The sequence below is a fragment of the Salmo trutta genome, chromosome 14 (assembly GCF_901001165.1).
Source record: "Salmo trutta chromosome 14, fSalTru1.1, whole genome shotgun sequence".
Taxonomy (NCBI): Eukaryota; Metazoa; Chordata; class Actinopteri; order Salmoniformes; family Salmonidae; genus Salmo; species Salmo trutta.
In genome coordinates, this window is record NC_042970.1 from 78759335 (window position 1) to 78775897 (window position 16563).

Sequence of the window (16563 nt, forward strand, 5' to 3'; positions counted from 1 at the left end):
ACCCTGACTCACCTGATCTCTATTACAATAAACAAAGACTTTCCTACACAGATGGTTCCCATTTTTTTATTTTATTTATATTTCACCTTTATTTAACCAGGTAGGCTAGTTGAGAACTAGTTCTCATTTACAACTGCGACCTGGCCAAGATAAAGCAAAGCAGTGCGACACAATCAACAGAGTTACACATGGAATAAACAAACATACAGTCAATTACTCAATAGAAAAAGTATATATACAGTGTATGCAAATGAGGTAAGATAAGGGCGGTAAGGCAATAAATAGGCCATGGTGGCGAAATAATTACAATATAGCAGTTAAACACAGGCGTGATAGATGTGCCAAAGTTGAATGTGCAAGTAGAGATCCTGGGGTGCAAAGGAGCAAAATAAATAAATAAATAACAGTATGGGGATGAGGTAGTTGGATTGGCTACAGATGGGCTATGTACAGGTGCAGTGATCTGTGAGCTGCTCTGACAGCTGGTGCTTAAGTTTAGTGAAGGAGATATGAGTCTCCGGCTTCAGTGATTTTTACAATTCGTTCCAGTCGTTGGCATTAGAGAACTGGAAGGAAAGGCTGCCAAAGTAGGAATTGGCTTTGGGGGTGACCAGTGAAATATACCTGCTGGAGCGCGTGCTACGGGTGGGTGCTGCTATGGTGACCAGTGAGCTGAGATAAGGCGGGGCTTTACCTAGCAAATACTTATAGATGACCTGGAGCCAGTGGGTTTGGCGACGAATATGAAGTGAGGGCCAGCCAACAAGAGCATACAGGTCGCAGTGGTGGGTAGTATATGGGGCTTTGGTGACAAAACGGATGACACTGTGATTGACTGCATCCAATTTGCTGAGTAGAGTGTTGGCGGCTATTTTGTAAATGATATCGCCGAAGTCGCCATTGTATCAATATAAAATAATACATTGACATATTCATCCATGTCACCCACTGCTGCATTGTCACTGTGGCAGGAACAGGGTTGCAAAACTCTGGTAACTCTCCCAAAATCCCAATTTTTTTCCAGAATAATCCCAGAATCAGAAGGATTTAATCCTCCAACCAAGATTTCTGGAAAACCTGGGATTTTTGGGAAAGTTACCAAAATGTTACAACACTAGGCAGGAGTCACATTCACCTGAAGGTTGTGAGTGCAGTGTTACCTGTGACAGTCAATGTTGTTCCAGGGAAGCTGTACCCCCATCCTGAAGTTTGTGTGTTGAAAATGAACTTGTACTCAGCAGAGTCCTCCTCTCTCAGATCTGTGATACTCAGGGTGCATACTCCACACGACCTGCATACCCTTGGTCTGTGATTAGGTCCTCAGGGATCAACTTATCACTCCAGCTGTAACTCTGTTTAGTGCTAAACCAGAGTGATGATGTGACGGTATCATAACCACTGCCATAAGTACAGGATATGTCCACTGTTGACCCCTTCAAGGCACAGATTGTCCTGTTGGTGTAAGTCACTCTGTTGCAGTCCTGACCCTGGACACCTGCAATATAATGGAATCACATTAGTACATTATACTGTATTTTAAGTTATTTTCATGAATGAAAATACCTATCAAATTACAGAGTGAGAACAAAAGGATGTAGTACAAACATTCTGTATACATTCTGTGTTAGATTCCATATGAGATTCACACTCACACACTGCAGAAGAGTGGAGATCATCATGGCCTTTTACACCACAGGAGTAACTGTCTTCATAGTTACTGGAGACTGAGTCTTTGTACTGGGGGGAGGTGCTCTCATCTAGATGTTGTCCGTTCTTGTACCAGATGTAGGTGGGGTTGTCAGTCAGAGTACAGGTGGTGATACAGGTCAGTGTCTTATCCTGATGTCCACCAGTCACCTTCACCTGAAGACCTGGAGAAAAAACAATATCACTGTAAATCCCTTTATCACTGACTTCTCACTCTAATACAAAGATGGAAGAAATCCTATGTTATACAGATATAAATACAAACTAAGACAATTTTACTGAGCTAAATGGAATTCAACAGTTTAACTATATTGAATGTAACTTTACCTGTGACAGACAGAGTGACTCCAGGATCACCAGTATATAGAATGTTACTGTACCTGTAACAGACAGAGTGACTCCAGGATCACCAGTATATAGAATGTTACTGTACCTGTGACAGACAGAGAGACTCCAGGATCACCAGTATATAGAATGTTACTGTACCTGTTACAGACAGAGAGACTCCAGGATCACTAGTATGTAGAATGTTACTGTACCTGTTACAGACAGAGAGACTCCAGGATCACCAGTATATAGAATGTTACCGTACCTGTTACAGACAGAGAGACTGCAGGATCACCAGTATATTTCCATCCTCCAGTCTGATCTGTAAATCTGAATTTGTACTCAGCTGAGTCTCTCTCTCTCAGGTCTGTGATTGACAGGGTGTGACCATTCTCTTTATCCTTATGGTATGTCACACGTCCTTTGTAGTCTGGGTCATCACTCCGACTAACAGGACCCGCAGCATCATATTTAGTGAACCAAAAGGTTGTTGTGACTGTATAACCACTGGGATATGTGTAAGAGCAGGACAGCGCCACTATTGACCCCTCCAAGGTACAGATACTCTGAGTGGTGTAAGTCACACTCCAGTCATACTGACCCAGTACCACTGAAACACAGTCATACAACACAATGGTATCAGAATTAAGCCAAGGTCTATTGACTCACACTGAAGGTAGGGTTTGTCCACACTTTGTTGCTGTAGTTCCTGATTTGAGTGTGAATGGAAACCAGAGATAAGCATCACTCAGTGAGGTGTGAAAGATAACTATTTAAAGTGAAGTGGAGACTCCTAACAGAACACACCAGAATAACATTATGATTCTTATCCTTTTAGAAATGTCTGTAGATTATTAAACAGAGCAACTAAAAGATAAGAATGAGACCATACCTGCTACAGACCAGAGAAAGACCACCAACACACTTCCTGCTGTTCTCAAGTCCATTGTTGCATCTCCCACCCTGCAGTCTTAGAAACATAAACAACAACTCACTCTATAGCTGGTGAATAACTCCACCTGATACATTGAAGTAGAAACTGTAAATGGGGTACAGGGCCTCATTACTGAAAATGAACCAGGCTCATATTGTGTTGTGTTGAATTGTGCTTAATCTTGGTTACCCAGAAGTAAAATGACCTCCGGAAAGTTAGTAATTTCCTTTTGTACCACTGGGGGGAATGGACTTAACAATGGAAGGAAGCGAAGTCTCTTCCCTTGCAAATGGAAACTCACTGCCAAACCACTCTCTTCTGCTAATTTCACCCTTTTTATCATGGCTACATGGATACATATTTCTACATTGATTGTTCTGAAGCGGATTTATTTACAGAACCCATTTTACATTTACATTTAAGTCATTTAGCAGACGCTCTTGTCCAGGGCGACTTACAAATTGGTGCATTCACCTTATGATATCCAGTGGAACAACCACTTTACACTAGTGCATCTAAATCTTTTAGGGGGGGGTTAGAAGGATTACTTTATCCTATCCCAGGTATTCCTTAAAGAGGTGGGGTTTCAGGTGTCTCCGGAAGGTGGTGATTGACTCCGCTGTCCTGGCGTCGTGAGGGAGCTTGTTCCACCATTGGGGTGCCAGAGCAGCGAACAGTTTTGACTGGGCTGAGCGGGAACTGTGCTTCCTCAGAGGTAGGGAGGCGAGCAGGCCAGAGGTGGATGAACGCAGTGACCTTGTTTGGGTGTAGGGCCTGATCAGAGCCTGAAAGTACGGAGGTGCCGTTCCCCTCACAGCTCCGTAGGCAAGCACCATGGTCTTGCAGCGGATGCGAGCTTCAACTGGAAGCCAGTGGAGAGAGCGGAGGAGCGGGGTGACGTGAGAGAACTTGGGAAGGTTGAACACCAGACGGGCTGCGGCGTTCTGGATGAGTTGTAGGGGTTTAATGGCACAGGCAGGGAGCCCAGCCAACAGCGAGTTGCAGTAGTCCAGACGGGAGATGACAAGTGCCTGGATTAGGACCTGCGCCGCTTCCTGTGTGAGGCAGGGTCGTACTCTGCGAATGTTGTAGAGCATGAACCTACAGGATCGGGTCACCGCCTTGATGTTAGTGGAGAACGACAGGGTGTTGTCCAGGATCACGCCAAGGTTCTTAGCACTCTCGGAGGAGGACACAAGGGAGTTGTCAACCGTGATGGCGAGATCATGGAACGGGCAGTCCTTCCCCGGGAGGAAGAGCAGCTCCGTCTTGCCGAGGTTCAGCTTGAGGTGGTGATCCGTCATCCACACTGATATGTCTGCCAGACATGCAGAGATGCGATTCGCCACCTGGTTATCAGAAGGGGGAAAGGAGAAGATTAATTGTGTGTCGTCTGCATAGCAATGATAGGAGAGACCATGTGAGGATATGACAGAGCCAAGTGACTTGGTGTATAGCGAGAATAGGAGAGGGCCTGGAACAGAGCCCTGGGGGACACCAGTGGTGAGAGCGCGTGGTGCGGAGACAGATTCTCGCCACGCCACCTGGTAGGAGCGACCTGTCAGGTAGGACGCAATCCAAGCGTGGGCCGCGCCGGAGATGCCCAACTCGGAGAGGGTGGAGAGGAGGATCTGATGGTTCACAGTATCAAAGGCAGCAGATAGGTCTAGAAGGATGAGAGCAGAGGAGAGAGAGTTAGCTTTAGCAGTGCGGAGAGCCTCCGTGACACAGAGAAGAGCAGTCTCAGTTGAATGCCCAGTCTTGAAACCTGACTGATTAGGATCAAGAAGGTCATTCTGAGAGAGATAGCAGGAGAGCTGGCCAAGGACGGCACGTTCAAGAGTTTTGGAGAGAAAAGAAAGAAGGGATACTGGTCTGTAGTTGTTGACATCGGAGGGATCGAGTGTAGGTTTTTTCAGAAGGGGTGCAACTCTCGCTCTCTTGAAGACGGAAGGGACGTAGCCAGCGGTCAAGGATGAGTTGATGAGCGAGGTGAGGTAGGGGAGAAGGTCTCCGGAAATGGTCTGGAGAAGAGAGGAGGGGATAGGGTCAAGTGGGCAGGTTGTTGGGCGGCCGGCCGTCACAAGACGCGAGATTTCATCTGGAGAGAGAGGGGAGAAAGAGGTCAAAGCACAGAGTAGGGCAGTGTGAGCAGGACCAGCGGTGTCGTTTGACTTAGCAAATGAGGATCGGATATCGTCAACCTTCTTTTCAAAATGGGTGACGAAGTCATCCGCAGAGAGGGAGGAGGGGGGGGAGGGGGAGGAGGATTCAGGAGGGAGGAGAAGGTAGCAAAGAGCTTCCTAGGGTTATAGGCAGATGCTTGGAATTTAGAGTGGTAGAAAGTGGCTTTAGCAGCAGTGACAGAAGAGGAGAATGTAGAGAGGAGGGAGTGAAAGGATGCCAGGTCCGCAGGGAGGCGAGTTTTCCTCCATTTCCGCTCGGCTGCCCGGAGCCCTGTTCTGTGAGCTCGCAGTGAGTCGTCGAGCCACGGAGCAGGAGGGGAGGACCGAGCCGGCCTGGAGGATAGGGGACAGAGAAAATCAAAGGATGCAGAAAGGGAGGAGAGGAGGGTTGAGGAGGCAGAATCAGGAGATTGGTTGGAGAAGGTTTGAGCAGAGGGAAGAGATGATAGGATGGAAGAGGAGAGAGTAGCGGGAGAGAGAGAGCGAAGGTTGGGACGGCGCAATACCATCCGAGTAGGGGCAGAGTGGGAAGTGTTGGATGAGAGCGAGAGGGAAAAGGATACAAGGTAGTGGTCGGAGACTTGGAGGGGAGTTGCAATGAGATTAGTGGAAGAACAGCATCTAGTAAAGATGAGGTCAAGCGTATTGCCTGCCTTGTGAGTAGGGGGGAAGGTGAGAGGGTGAGGTCAAAAGAGGAGAAGAGTGGAAAAAAGGAGGCAGAGAGGAATGAGTCAAAGGTAGACGTGGGGAGGTTAAAGTCACCCAGAACTGTGAGAGGTGAGCCATCCTCAGGAAAAGAACTTATCAAGGCGTCAAGCTCATTGATGAACTCTCCAAGGGAACCTGGAGGGTGATAAATGATAAGGATGTTAAGCTTGAAAGGGCTGGTAACTGTGACAGCATGGAATTCAAATGAGGAGATAGACAGATGAGTCAGGGGAGAAAGAGAGAATGTCCACTTGGGAGAGATGAGGATTCCAGTGCCACCACCCCACTGGCTCGATGCTCTAGGGGTATGCGAGAACACGTGGGCAGACGAGGAGAGAGCAGTAGGAGTAGCAGTGTTATCTGTGGTAATCCATGTTTCCGTCAGCGCCAGAAAGTCTAGGGACTGGAGGGTAGCATAGGCTGAGATGAACTCAGCCTTGTTGGCCGCAGACCGGCAGTTCCAGAGGCTGCCGGAGACCTGGAACTCCATGTGGGTCGTGCGCGCTGGGACCACCAGGTTAGAGTGGCAGCGGCCACGCGGTGTGAAGCGTTTGTATGGCCTGTGCAGAGGGGAGAGAACAGGGATAGACAGACACATAGTTGACAAGCTACAGAAGAGGCTACGCTAATGCAAAGGAGATTGGAATGACAAGTGGACTACACGTCTCGAATGTTCAGAAAGTTAAGCTTACGTTGCAAAAATCTTATTGACTAAAATGACGAAAATGATACAGTACTGCTGGCTGGTGGAGTAGGCTAGCTAGCAGTGGCTGCGTTGTTGACTTTGAACGTGTAGCTGGCTAGGTAACCTCGATAGTTTCAGTACTACACCTTGTCATGATACAAAAGCAACTTTGTAGCTAGCTAACATAACACTAATTAAGACGTTCCTTTGTAATGTATTTAGTTTCTACAGTGCTGCTCGTCGGTAATAGTTGGCTACTTTTGGAAAAATGGCGTCGCGGGGGATGGAAATAGCTGGCTAGCTAACCTCGATAATTACTAAACTACACAATTATCAAGCTATGACAAAGACAACTATGTAGCTAGCTAGCTAACACTGCACTAGTCAAATCGTTCCGTTGTAATGTATTAGTATCTACAGCGCTGCTAGTCGGTAGCGGTTGGCTAGCTAGCAGTGGGAACCCCAAATATAGGAGGATACATTTTCAATCCTCAATGGTCCGTCAAGCTGTACAGCAGCCTAAAGACTGACCACTAGGTTCAATGATAGCTCCTAGCCCCAAGCTGTGAGGATAAACATAAACTGACTCACACACACACTGGAAAAGACTTAAACCTCACTGGCCTACAGCCTAGAGACTCATGGTTAGGCGGTTCAATGGAGCCATCATTTGTCCAATAGGTAGAAATACAAGAAACAAGAGCGGGATGGAAATAGTTATGAATCAATGTATTAATAAACTGAACTAAACTAAACACATGAAACCACAGTCCAGGCCAGGGTCCATATTCACAAAGTATCTAAGAGGCCATGAGTGCTGATCTAGGATCAGTTTAGCCTTTTAGATCATAATTATATGGACGGGGGCCCTGATCCTAGATCAGTGCTCCTTCTCTGATAAACTTTGGGCCCAATTCCGACCAGAGTTAAGCGCGAGTAAATGGAAAGTACAGTTGAAGTCAGAAGTTTACATACACCTTAGCCAAATACATTTAAACTCAGTAAAACTCCCTGTCATAGGTCAGTTAGGATCACCACTTTATTTTAAGAATGTGAAATGTCAGAATAATATTAGAGAGAATGATTTATTTCAGCTTTTATTTCTGTCATCACATTCCCAGTGGATCAGAAGTTTACATACACTCAATTAGTATTTGGTAGCATTGCCTTTAAATTGTTTAACTTGGGTCAAACGTTTCGGGTAGCCTTCCACAAGCTTCCCACAATAAATTGGGTGAATTTTTGCCCATTCCTCCTGACGACAGAGCTGGTGTAACTGAGTCAGGTTTGTAGGCCTCCTCGCTCGCACACACTTTTTCAGTTCTGCCCACAAATGTTCTATAGGATTGAGGTTAGGGCTTTGTGATGGCCACTCCAATACCTTGACTTTGTTGTCCTTGAGCCATTTTACCACAACTTTGGAAGTATGCTTTGGGTCATTGTCCATTGGAAGACCCATTTGCGATCAAGCTTTAACTTCCTGACTGATGTCTTGAGATGTTGCTTCAGTATATCCACATAATTTATGTTCCTCATGATGCCATCTATTTTGTGAAGTGCACCAGTCCCTCCTGCAACAAAGCACCTCCACAACATGATGCTGCCACCTCCGTGCTTCACGGTTGGGATGGTGTTCTTTGGCTTGCAAGCCTCCCCCTATTTCCTCCAAACATAACGATGGTCTTTATGGCCAAAGAATTCTATTTTTGTTTCATCAGACCAGAGGACATTTCTACAAAAAGTATGGTCTTTGTCCCCATGTGCAGTTGCAAACCTTGGTCTGGCTTTTTATGGCGGTTTTGGAGCAGTGGCTTCCTCCTTGCTGAGCGGCCTTTCAGGTTATGTTGATATTGGACTCATTTTACTGTGAATATAGATACTTTTGCACCTGTTTCCTCCAGCATCTTCACAAGGTCCTTTGCTGTTGTTTTGGGATTGATTTGCACTTTTCGCACCAAAGTATGTTAATCTCTAGGAGACAGAACGCGTCTCCCTCCTGAGCGTAGGACGGCTGTGTGGTCCCATGGTGTAGTCCCGTGTAGCTCAGTTGGTAGAGCATGGTGTTTGCAAAGCCAGGGTTGTGGGTTTGATTCCCACGGGGGGACCAGTACGGAGAAAAAAAATATATGAAATGTATGCATTCACTACTGTAAGTCGCTCTGGATAAGAGTGTCTGCTAAATGACAAAAATGTAAATGTGTTTATACTTGCGTACTATTGTCTGTACAGATGAACGTGGTAGTTTCAAACGTTTGGAAATTGTTCCCAAGGATGAACCAGACTTGTGGAGGTCTACATTTTTTTCCGAGGTCTTGGCTGATTTCTTTGGATTTTCCCATGATGTCAAGCATAGAGGCACTGAGTTTGAAGGTAGGCCTTGAAATACATCCACAGGTACACATCCAATTGACTCAAATGATGTCAATTAGGCCTTTCAGAAGCTTTTAAAGCCATGACATCATTTTCTGGAATTTTCCAAGCTGTTTAAAGGCACAGTCAACTTAGTGTATGGAAACTTCTGACCCAGTGGAATTGTGATACAGTGAATTATAAGTGAAATAATCTGTCTGTAAACAATTGTTGGAAAAATTACTTGTGTCATGCACAAAGTAGATGTCCTAACCGACTTGCCAATACTATAGTTTGTAAACCAGAAATTTGTGTAGTGGTTGAAAAATGAGTTTTTATGACTCCAACCTAAGTGTATGTAAACTTCCGACTTCAACTGTAATTACTAATGGTCTGGAAAACCTTCTTGTCATGCCTACTCCCACTCCCCCTCCCTGGCACTCGAGGGCGCCAGGTTGCCCATCATTACGCACAGCTATCACCATTGTTACGCTCATCAGCGCTTCATTGGACTCACCTGGACTCCATCACTTTATTGATTTCCTCCCTTATATCTGTCTGTTCCTCAGTTTGATCCCCGTGTCAGCATTGATGTTGTTTCTTTTCCCTTGTCCAGATGCTGTCCGTGTTTGTCTCATATCTGTTATTTATTAAATGTTCACTCCCTGTACTTTCTTCTCGTCTCCCGGCGTCTGTCCTCACACTTCTAGATATGACATCAGGATAATAGAGATGTAAGGGTTATCTTGGTTTGGTGCCGATGATCTACAGTCCAGGTTCTGTGGTGGTTCTCTTCAGTCCAGGTTCAGTGGTCATTCTATTCAGTCCAGGTTCTACGGGGGCTCTCTTCAGTCCAGGTTCTATGGGGGCTCTCTTCAGTCCAGGTTCTGTGGTGGTTCTCTTCAGTCCAGATTCTGTGTTGGTTCTCTTCAGTCCAGGTTCTGTGGTGGTTCTCTTCAGTCCAGGTTCTGCGGGGGCTCTCTTCTGTCCAGGTTCTGCGGTGGCTCTCTTCAATCCAGGTTCTGTGGTGGTTCTCTTCAGTCCAGATTCTGTGGTGGTTCTCTTCAGTCCAGGTTCTTTGGTGGTTCTCTTCAGTCCAGGTTCCGTGGTGGTTCTCTTCAGTTCTCATAATGGGAGTGCTCAGCATCTATCTGAGGGGCTGTGTGGACTGTGGGAGTCCCTCACATTCTGAAAGAAGACACACTGAATGAGCAATTTACATAAGTATTATGGACACCCAGCCACACACACAAACACACTTACTGCTAGGGTGTCATAGTCTGGTGACCTGGTCTTCATGTTGAGAGAGAGAGAGAGAGAGAGAGAGAGAGATGGATGGAAAGTAAATGCATGAGCTCTTTGAGACACCTCTAACTCGGTCCTTATGTTCAGACCTGTGTATGTGTCAATGTTATGGTCAGGATGCACACTCTGTAGAGAGAGAGAGTGGTGTCCAGGTAACAGTTAAAATAGTATGAAAGAAACTGTCTTGACACAGTAAATTAATGTCATCAGGTGTGAAGGTGGAGGTGTGACTGATATGATCACCTGTGTGTCTGCTGTGGCATCACTTCCTCCTGTGGATTTCCTGTAATAAGGGACAGAGTGAGTTATGCTCTCTAGTGATCTCTAGTGAAAGTGGTTATGTTAAATACAATTTGGCAGTTTTTTTTTTACAATCGCTAGGACCCACTTCTCAATACTTAGGTCACTTTTTCAAAACTCTTCACCGAGTTCTCCTAACCAACTTTCAGCTTTGCAAAGCAGTTAATTTCACATCCAAAATGCACTAAAACTACCTAAACACGTCATACATGTCTCAAATCCGCTCATTCTTCCATAACACTAGCAAAGGTTGTCACCCAACAAGCACACTTTGTCACTCATAAAACAATGACCTAAACAACACTAACAACAGGTACCATTACACAATGTTTTCTTTTGTAAAAGGTCTTCACAAAACAAGAATGACACCTCTCTACTGTTTAGAATTCACTGCAGTATATGTTACAGGAATGAATCAGACATGATGCAATATGCTTCAATATGTTTTATGTCATTTTTGGCATTGAGTGATTCCAAAATACAATAATTTGTATATACACCATATACAGATACAGTAGCAATGCTAGTCAACACTGTCTTCTGCATTTGGCCACAGGTTCTCATTCACATCACATCTTATGTCATCTTGGGCAATACACCTAGGAAAGAATATTTTGGCATGCCTGGTCCATCCCTGGCAATCTTCTGCAGATATGTCCAGGCATCCAGCATTCATTGTGTCCAGAAGGGACATTTGATCAAGAGGATGGTGGTCATAAACCTTCCACCTCAACGAGGAAAATAATTCCTCTGTGGGGTTGAGGAATGGAGAGTAAGGTGGGAGGAAAAGTGACAGCATCCTGGGATGGGCTGCAAACCACTCTGTGACTGCACGGGAGTGCTGAAATGCCACATTGTCCCATACAATTACAAACGTTGGCCGATTTCGCCTCTTTGCAACCCTTTCCTCACCTGGCACAACCCTTCCATAGAGGTCATCCAGGAATGAAATGAGATGCTCGGTGTTGTATGGCCCAATTAGCGGTTTGTGTAACAGCAATCCATCAGCGGATATTGCTGCACACATTGTGATGTTGGCACCTCGCTGGCCCGGGACATCCACAGTGTCTCTTTTCCCAATCACATTCCTTCCTCGCCTCCGTGTTTTGGCCGAGTTGAAACCAGCCTCATCCACAAAGATGAATATGTGAGGTGTTTGCCTTCTTCAATCTCCATGACTCGCTAAATTAAATCCACATGGCATCATAAGAGTTAGGCTATCACGGTAGTTTACATTATACCTAAAAACATGCCATTGTGTGCCTCTTCCCTGTTTGGTTTTGTTCAAAACCAGTTCTGTATTTTATAGTCATCTTTCCTGGACATATTGGTTCCTGAGTTCCTTGACTCGTTCAGAGTTCCTCTCAAAGGGGACAGTGTACAACTGCTTCATCCTGACTTGATGTTGTTTCAGGACTCTAGAAATAGTTATGCTTACATTGTGAATATTTCCAAATGTAATGTTGTCTGCCAACACTCTGTCCCGAATCTCTGTCAGTTTTATGTCATTGTTTCTGATGACCATATCAACGATTGCAGCTTCCTGCACAGCAGTGAGAATCCTACCTCTCCTGCCTGTGGGAGGTAACCGTTGGGTCCTAAGCAGAAATACAAAAACAATTACACACAAGTGGGTTTTGAGGCTTTGCTCAATTTACTTCTTTAATGTGCAGTTCAGACAGATGATCATCTTACCTGTTGTTTTGCCGGAAATTTCTCCCAATAGATGCCACTGTTGAGTATAGCATATTTGGCTGCACTCTCAGAACAGCCTCTCTCATTGATAGACGATGATTTATTACATGATCAATTATAGTAGCCCTAAACTCATCTGAGACTACAGCTCTTGATCTTCCTCTCAGTCTTCTTCCACCACGCGTACGAACTCCTCTCCCTCTCCCAGCCACTCTTCTTCCTCTGTCAGCCTCTTCTCTATCTCTGTCTGGGTCCATGTTTACATTACAGTACAGCATTATTCCTAAGATGTCCCCTTTTGTATAGATGGTAATGTAATTGAAAGACTAACACCTGGATAGGTGTTCAGCAACAATAGGAATCAACTGTGTTTGGTCTAACTGTTTTCATATTTCATTTTTTTAGATTTGGAATATATTTCAATACGGTATTACTGTATAAATGTAGCAAATTTCTGTCTTATTTAATGTGCTTCTTCTTGAGCCACTCCTTTGTTGCCTTGGCCGGGTGTGTTTTGGATCATTGACATGCTGGAATACCCATCCACGACCCATTTTCAATGCCCTGGCTGAGGGAAGGAGGTTCTCACCCAAGATTTGACGGTACATGGCCCCGTCCATCGTCCTTCACTCTGTGTCTCACTCTGTCAGCCTTAAAGTTAGACTATACCTTTAATCCTTTACTCTGTGTCTCACTCTGTCAGTCTTAAAGTTAGACTATACCTTTAATCCTTCACTCTGTGTCTCACTCTGTCAGCCTTAAAGTTAGACTATACCTTTACTCTGTGTCTCACTCTGTCAGAAAATGGACAAGAACAATGACGGAGTGGTCACCATTGAAGAGTTCCTGGAGTCCTGTCAAAAGGTGGGTTTGTGTGTTTGTGTGTGAGTGTGTGTTCGTCAGTGTGATTTTTCAGCATATCAGATATGATTATGTATGACATGATTTGGTTGACATCTAAATCATCACAATTTAAAGTAACTGTCCAGTGTTTCCAGATTCCTATGAAATATGACCTATAATTACTTACAATATAAGTGAAATAGTTTTCCTTCCAAAAAATTATAATTAAGTATGTTAAACAGCTGTCCTGTGTTGGAATGGTGTGGGCGTACCCCAACGACAGAATGCTGTGGGCGTACCCCAACGACAGAATGCTGTGGGCGGACCCCAACGACAGAATGCTGTGGGCGGACCCCAACAACAGAATGCTGTGGGCGTACCCCAACGACAGAATGGTGTGGGCTTACCCCAACGACAGAATGCTGTGGGCGTACCCCAACAACAGAATGGTGTGGGCTTACCCCAACGACAGAATGCTGTGGGCGTACCCCAACGCCAGAATGCTGTGGGCGTACCCCAACGACAGAATGCTGTGGGCGTACCCCAACAACAGAATGCTGTGGGCGTATACTGGTCATAAAAAAATATGAATGTACTGTAGACCGCTGATTGGCCAGCTCATTCTCCTCTAGACCGCTGATTGGCCAGTGTTTTTCTCTTCAATTCATGCTTTGGCCACAAATATGAGTATAGGACAAGTCAACAACTTTATTTGGGTATGAGATAACAGAATATGAACTTTTAAAAGTGAGATTGTCACCAGACAGTTACATTAAGAACCTGCTTCTGCTTCTCCTAAGTGAGTTCGGACACTGGCTCGCAGTTGGTGTTCGATGGGGTTGAGATCAGGTCTCTGTGCAGGCCAGTCAAGTTCTTCCACATCGATCTCGACAAACCATTTCTGTATGGACCTCACTTTGTGCACAGGGGAATTGTCATGCTGAAACAGGAAAGGGCCTTCCCCAAACTGTTGGAAGCACAGAATTATCTAGAATGTCATTGTATGCTGTAGCGTAAAGATTTCCCTTCACTGGAATGAAGGGGCCTAGCCCGAACCATGAAAAACAGCCCCAGACCATTATTTAGAGTTGGCACTATGCATTGGGGCAGGTAGCGTTCTCCTGGCATCCGCCAAACCCAGATTCATCCGTGGGCCTGTCAGATGGTGAAGAGTGATTCATTACTCAAGAGAATGCGTTTCCACTGCTCCAGAGTCCAATGGCGGCGAGCTTTACACGACTCCAGCTGACGCTTGGCATTGCGCATGGTGATCTTAGGCTTGTGTGGGGCTGCTCGGCCATTGAAACCCACTTCATGAAGCTCCCGAAGAACAGTTATTGTGCTGAGTGTGGCAACCGAGGACAGATGATTTTTACGCACTTCAGCTCTCAGCGGCCCCGTTCTGTGAGCTTGTGTGGCCTACCACTTCGCGATTAAGCCGTTGTTGCTCGTAGTCGTTTACAATTCACAATAACAGCACTTACAGTTGACGGGCAGTCACTGAGCTCTTAATTAAGGCCATTCTAGTGCCAATTGTTTGCTATGGAGATTGCATGGCTGTGTGTTCAATTTTATACACCCGTCAGCAACCGGTGTGGCTGAAATAGCCAAATCCACTAATTTGAAGGGGTGTCCACATACTTTTGTATATATAGTGTACAAGGTTTTGGTTTAAATTGTTGTGTTCAGGTCTTCTTGGTTCTGGGTTTGTTGTGTTCAGGTCTTCTTGGTTCTGTGTTTGTTGTGTTCAGGTCTTCTTGTTTCTGGGTATGTTATGTTCAGGTCTTCTTGTTTCTGGGTTTGTTGTGTTCAGGTCTTCTTGGATCTGGGTTTGTTGTGTTCAGGTCTTCTTGGTTCTGAGTTTGTTGTGTTCAGGTCTTCTTGGTTCTGAGTTTGTTGTGTTCAGGTCTTCTTGGTTCGGAGTTTGTTGTGTTCAGGTCTTCTTGGTTCTGAGTTTGTTGTGTTCAGGTCTTCTTGGTTCTGAGTTTGTTGTGTTCAGGTCTTCTGGGTTCTGGGTTTGTTGACTGTACTGTAGAGAACAGAGGGGTCCTCCTCAGATGCTTGTGCTGCTGTGGGTCTGAGGAGAGAGAAACAAAAATGAAACAAAGAGTGGCACCCCAAATGCACCCTTTATAGTGCACTACCTTTGACCAGGGCCTATAGGGCTCACTAAATAGGAAATAGGGTGCCATTTAGAACACAGCAAAAAGGTCATCATCAAATCACTCCCTCATTATAGACATGTCAGAGTAATTGTATTGAGATGTCCATTGTTGGGTTGGTAGTTTTAAGAAATGACATCACTAGTGGTCACTAGGGGTCAACTGTTTTGCATATTGATGACATCTCCTACAATAAGCAGCAGCATATGAATGACCTTATTGCAGAATATGCTCACCGGGTGGCAGCAGTGGGGCGGTTGAATTTCAGAGCAGAGTACTGGACATCCTCATCCTGTTTCTGGGTTTGAGGCAGTTGGACGGTGGAATACAGAGGAACATCCTGGTTTTTGGAGTGAGAGAAGTGGACGCTGGCGTAGTGAATGTCATCCTGGTTGTCTGTGGGGTTGTCTGTAGGGCTCATGGCCACGCTTGAGACGTTGTCATACACTGGACCAGAGTCTCCCTGATGGGACGAGTGGGCAGACAACATGAGGAAGGAAATGTTCCACAAAGAATACAGTCATCTTCTGATTCCAACAGACTCACCTGTCCATCGTCTGCTGTGTGTCTTGTGTCAGAGGTGGATTTGGAGGCCTTCTTCCTGTTTTGCACATGAATTAATTAATGATGTTAACAACAAATCAGACTGCTACATTTAAATAATGAACATAAAAATATGCATTTTCACTCACCTGAAACACATGAGTCCAGAGAGACAGAGGATGAGAACCAGAACAACAACTATGATTCCTACAGCTGCAGTCAGAACTGTTTGTTTCACTATAATAAAATATGGATGATATGAGTACATGGTATGATATAATAAACTAAAAATAAACATAAATACGGGACATTAATACAATACTTGTTAAGGGATCTTATAACCCAATGTATAGTTATAAACTAAGGTTTAATAAGACAAAGTATATTGATTAGGATTAGATTGAAACATGTAGTTTTGTATTGAAGATGTAACTTTACCTGCTACAATGATCATCAGAGATGTAGAGTTCATAGATCCTCTTCCATTCTGGGCCTCACAGTAATATTCTCCTCTGTCCTCAGAGCTGATGTTAGTGATGCTGTAACTCTGTCCTGATGCTTTTGGTGAGGCTACATTCTTCTTGTACCAGGTGTATTTGTTCACAGGTGGGTTGGCATCACTGCTGCAGGTCAGAGTCACTGAACTACCCTCCACTATTTCATCAGAGGGACTGACTGACACTAAGGTGTTCCTTGGTCCATCTGATGTAAAAGACAGTGGATTTAAAAAAATAGTACAAATTAGATCAGTTATAAATATTACAAACTTTCCACACAATGACTTTTAGATTCACCCTCTTATTGACGATGATCAATTAA

General features: G+C 44.9%; 2 protein-coding genes across 3 annotated transcripts in view; both read right to left on the reverse strand.

Annotated features, from left to right (window-relative positions):
- Window positions 1–16563, reverse strand: part of LOC115147894 (B-cell receptor CD22-like) — a 206691-nt gene that overhangs the window by 30039 nt on the left and 160089 nt on the right. The gene's annotated exons all lie outside the window — the stretch shown is intronic.
- The window catches only part of LOC115147492 (B-cell receptor CD22), a 51470-nt gene continuing 49672 nt past the window's right edge, over window positions 14766–16563 (reverse strand). Inside the window, exons 1-5 of one of the 2 annotated variants that reach the window (XM_029689742.1) lie at window positions 16183–16322; window positions 15894–15981; window positions 15748–15802; window positions 15438–15664; window positions 14766–15116 (exon numbers count right to left, since the gene is read on the reverse strand). In XM_029689742.1, coding sequence (XP_029545602.1) covers window positions 15035–15116; window positions 15438–15664; window positions 15748–15802; window positions 15894–15981; window positions 16183–16216 — 486 coding nt within the window. In that variant the 5' untranslated portion in view covers window positions 16217–16322 and the 3' untranslated portion in view covers window positions 14766–15034. Of the gene's footprint in view, window positions 15117–15437; window positions 15665–15747; window positions 15803–15893; window positions 15982–16182; window positions 16323–16563 lie in introns of those variants that run through there. The other variant, XM_029689741.1, reaches the window with a different exon arrangement.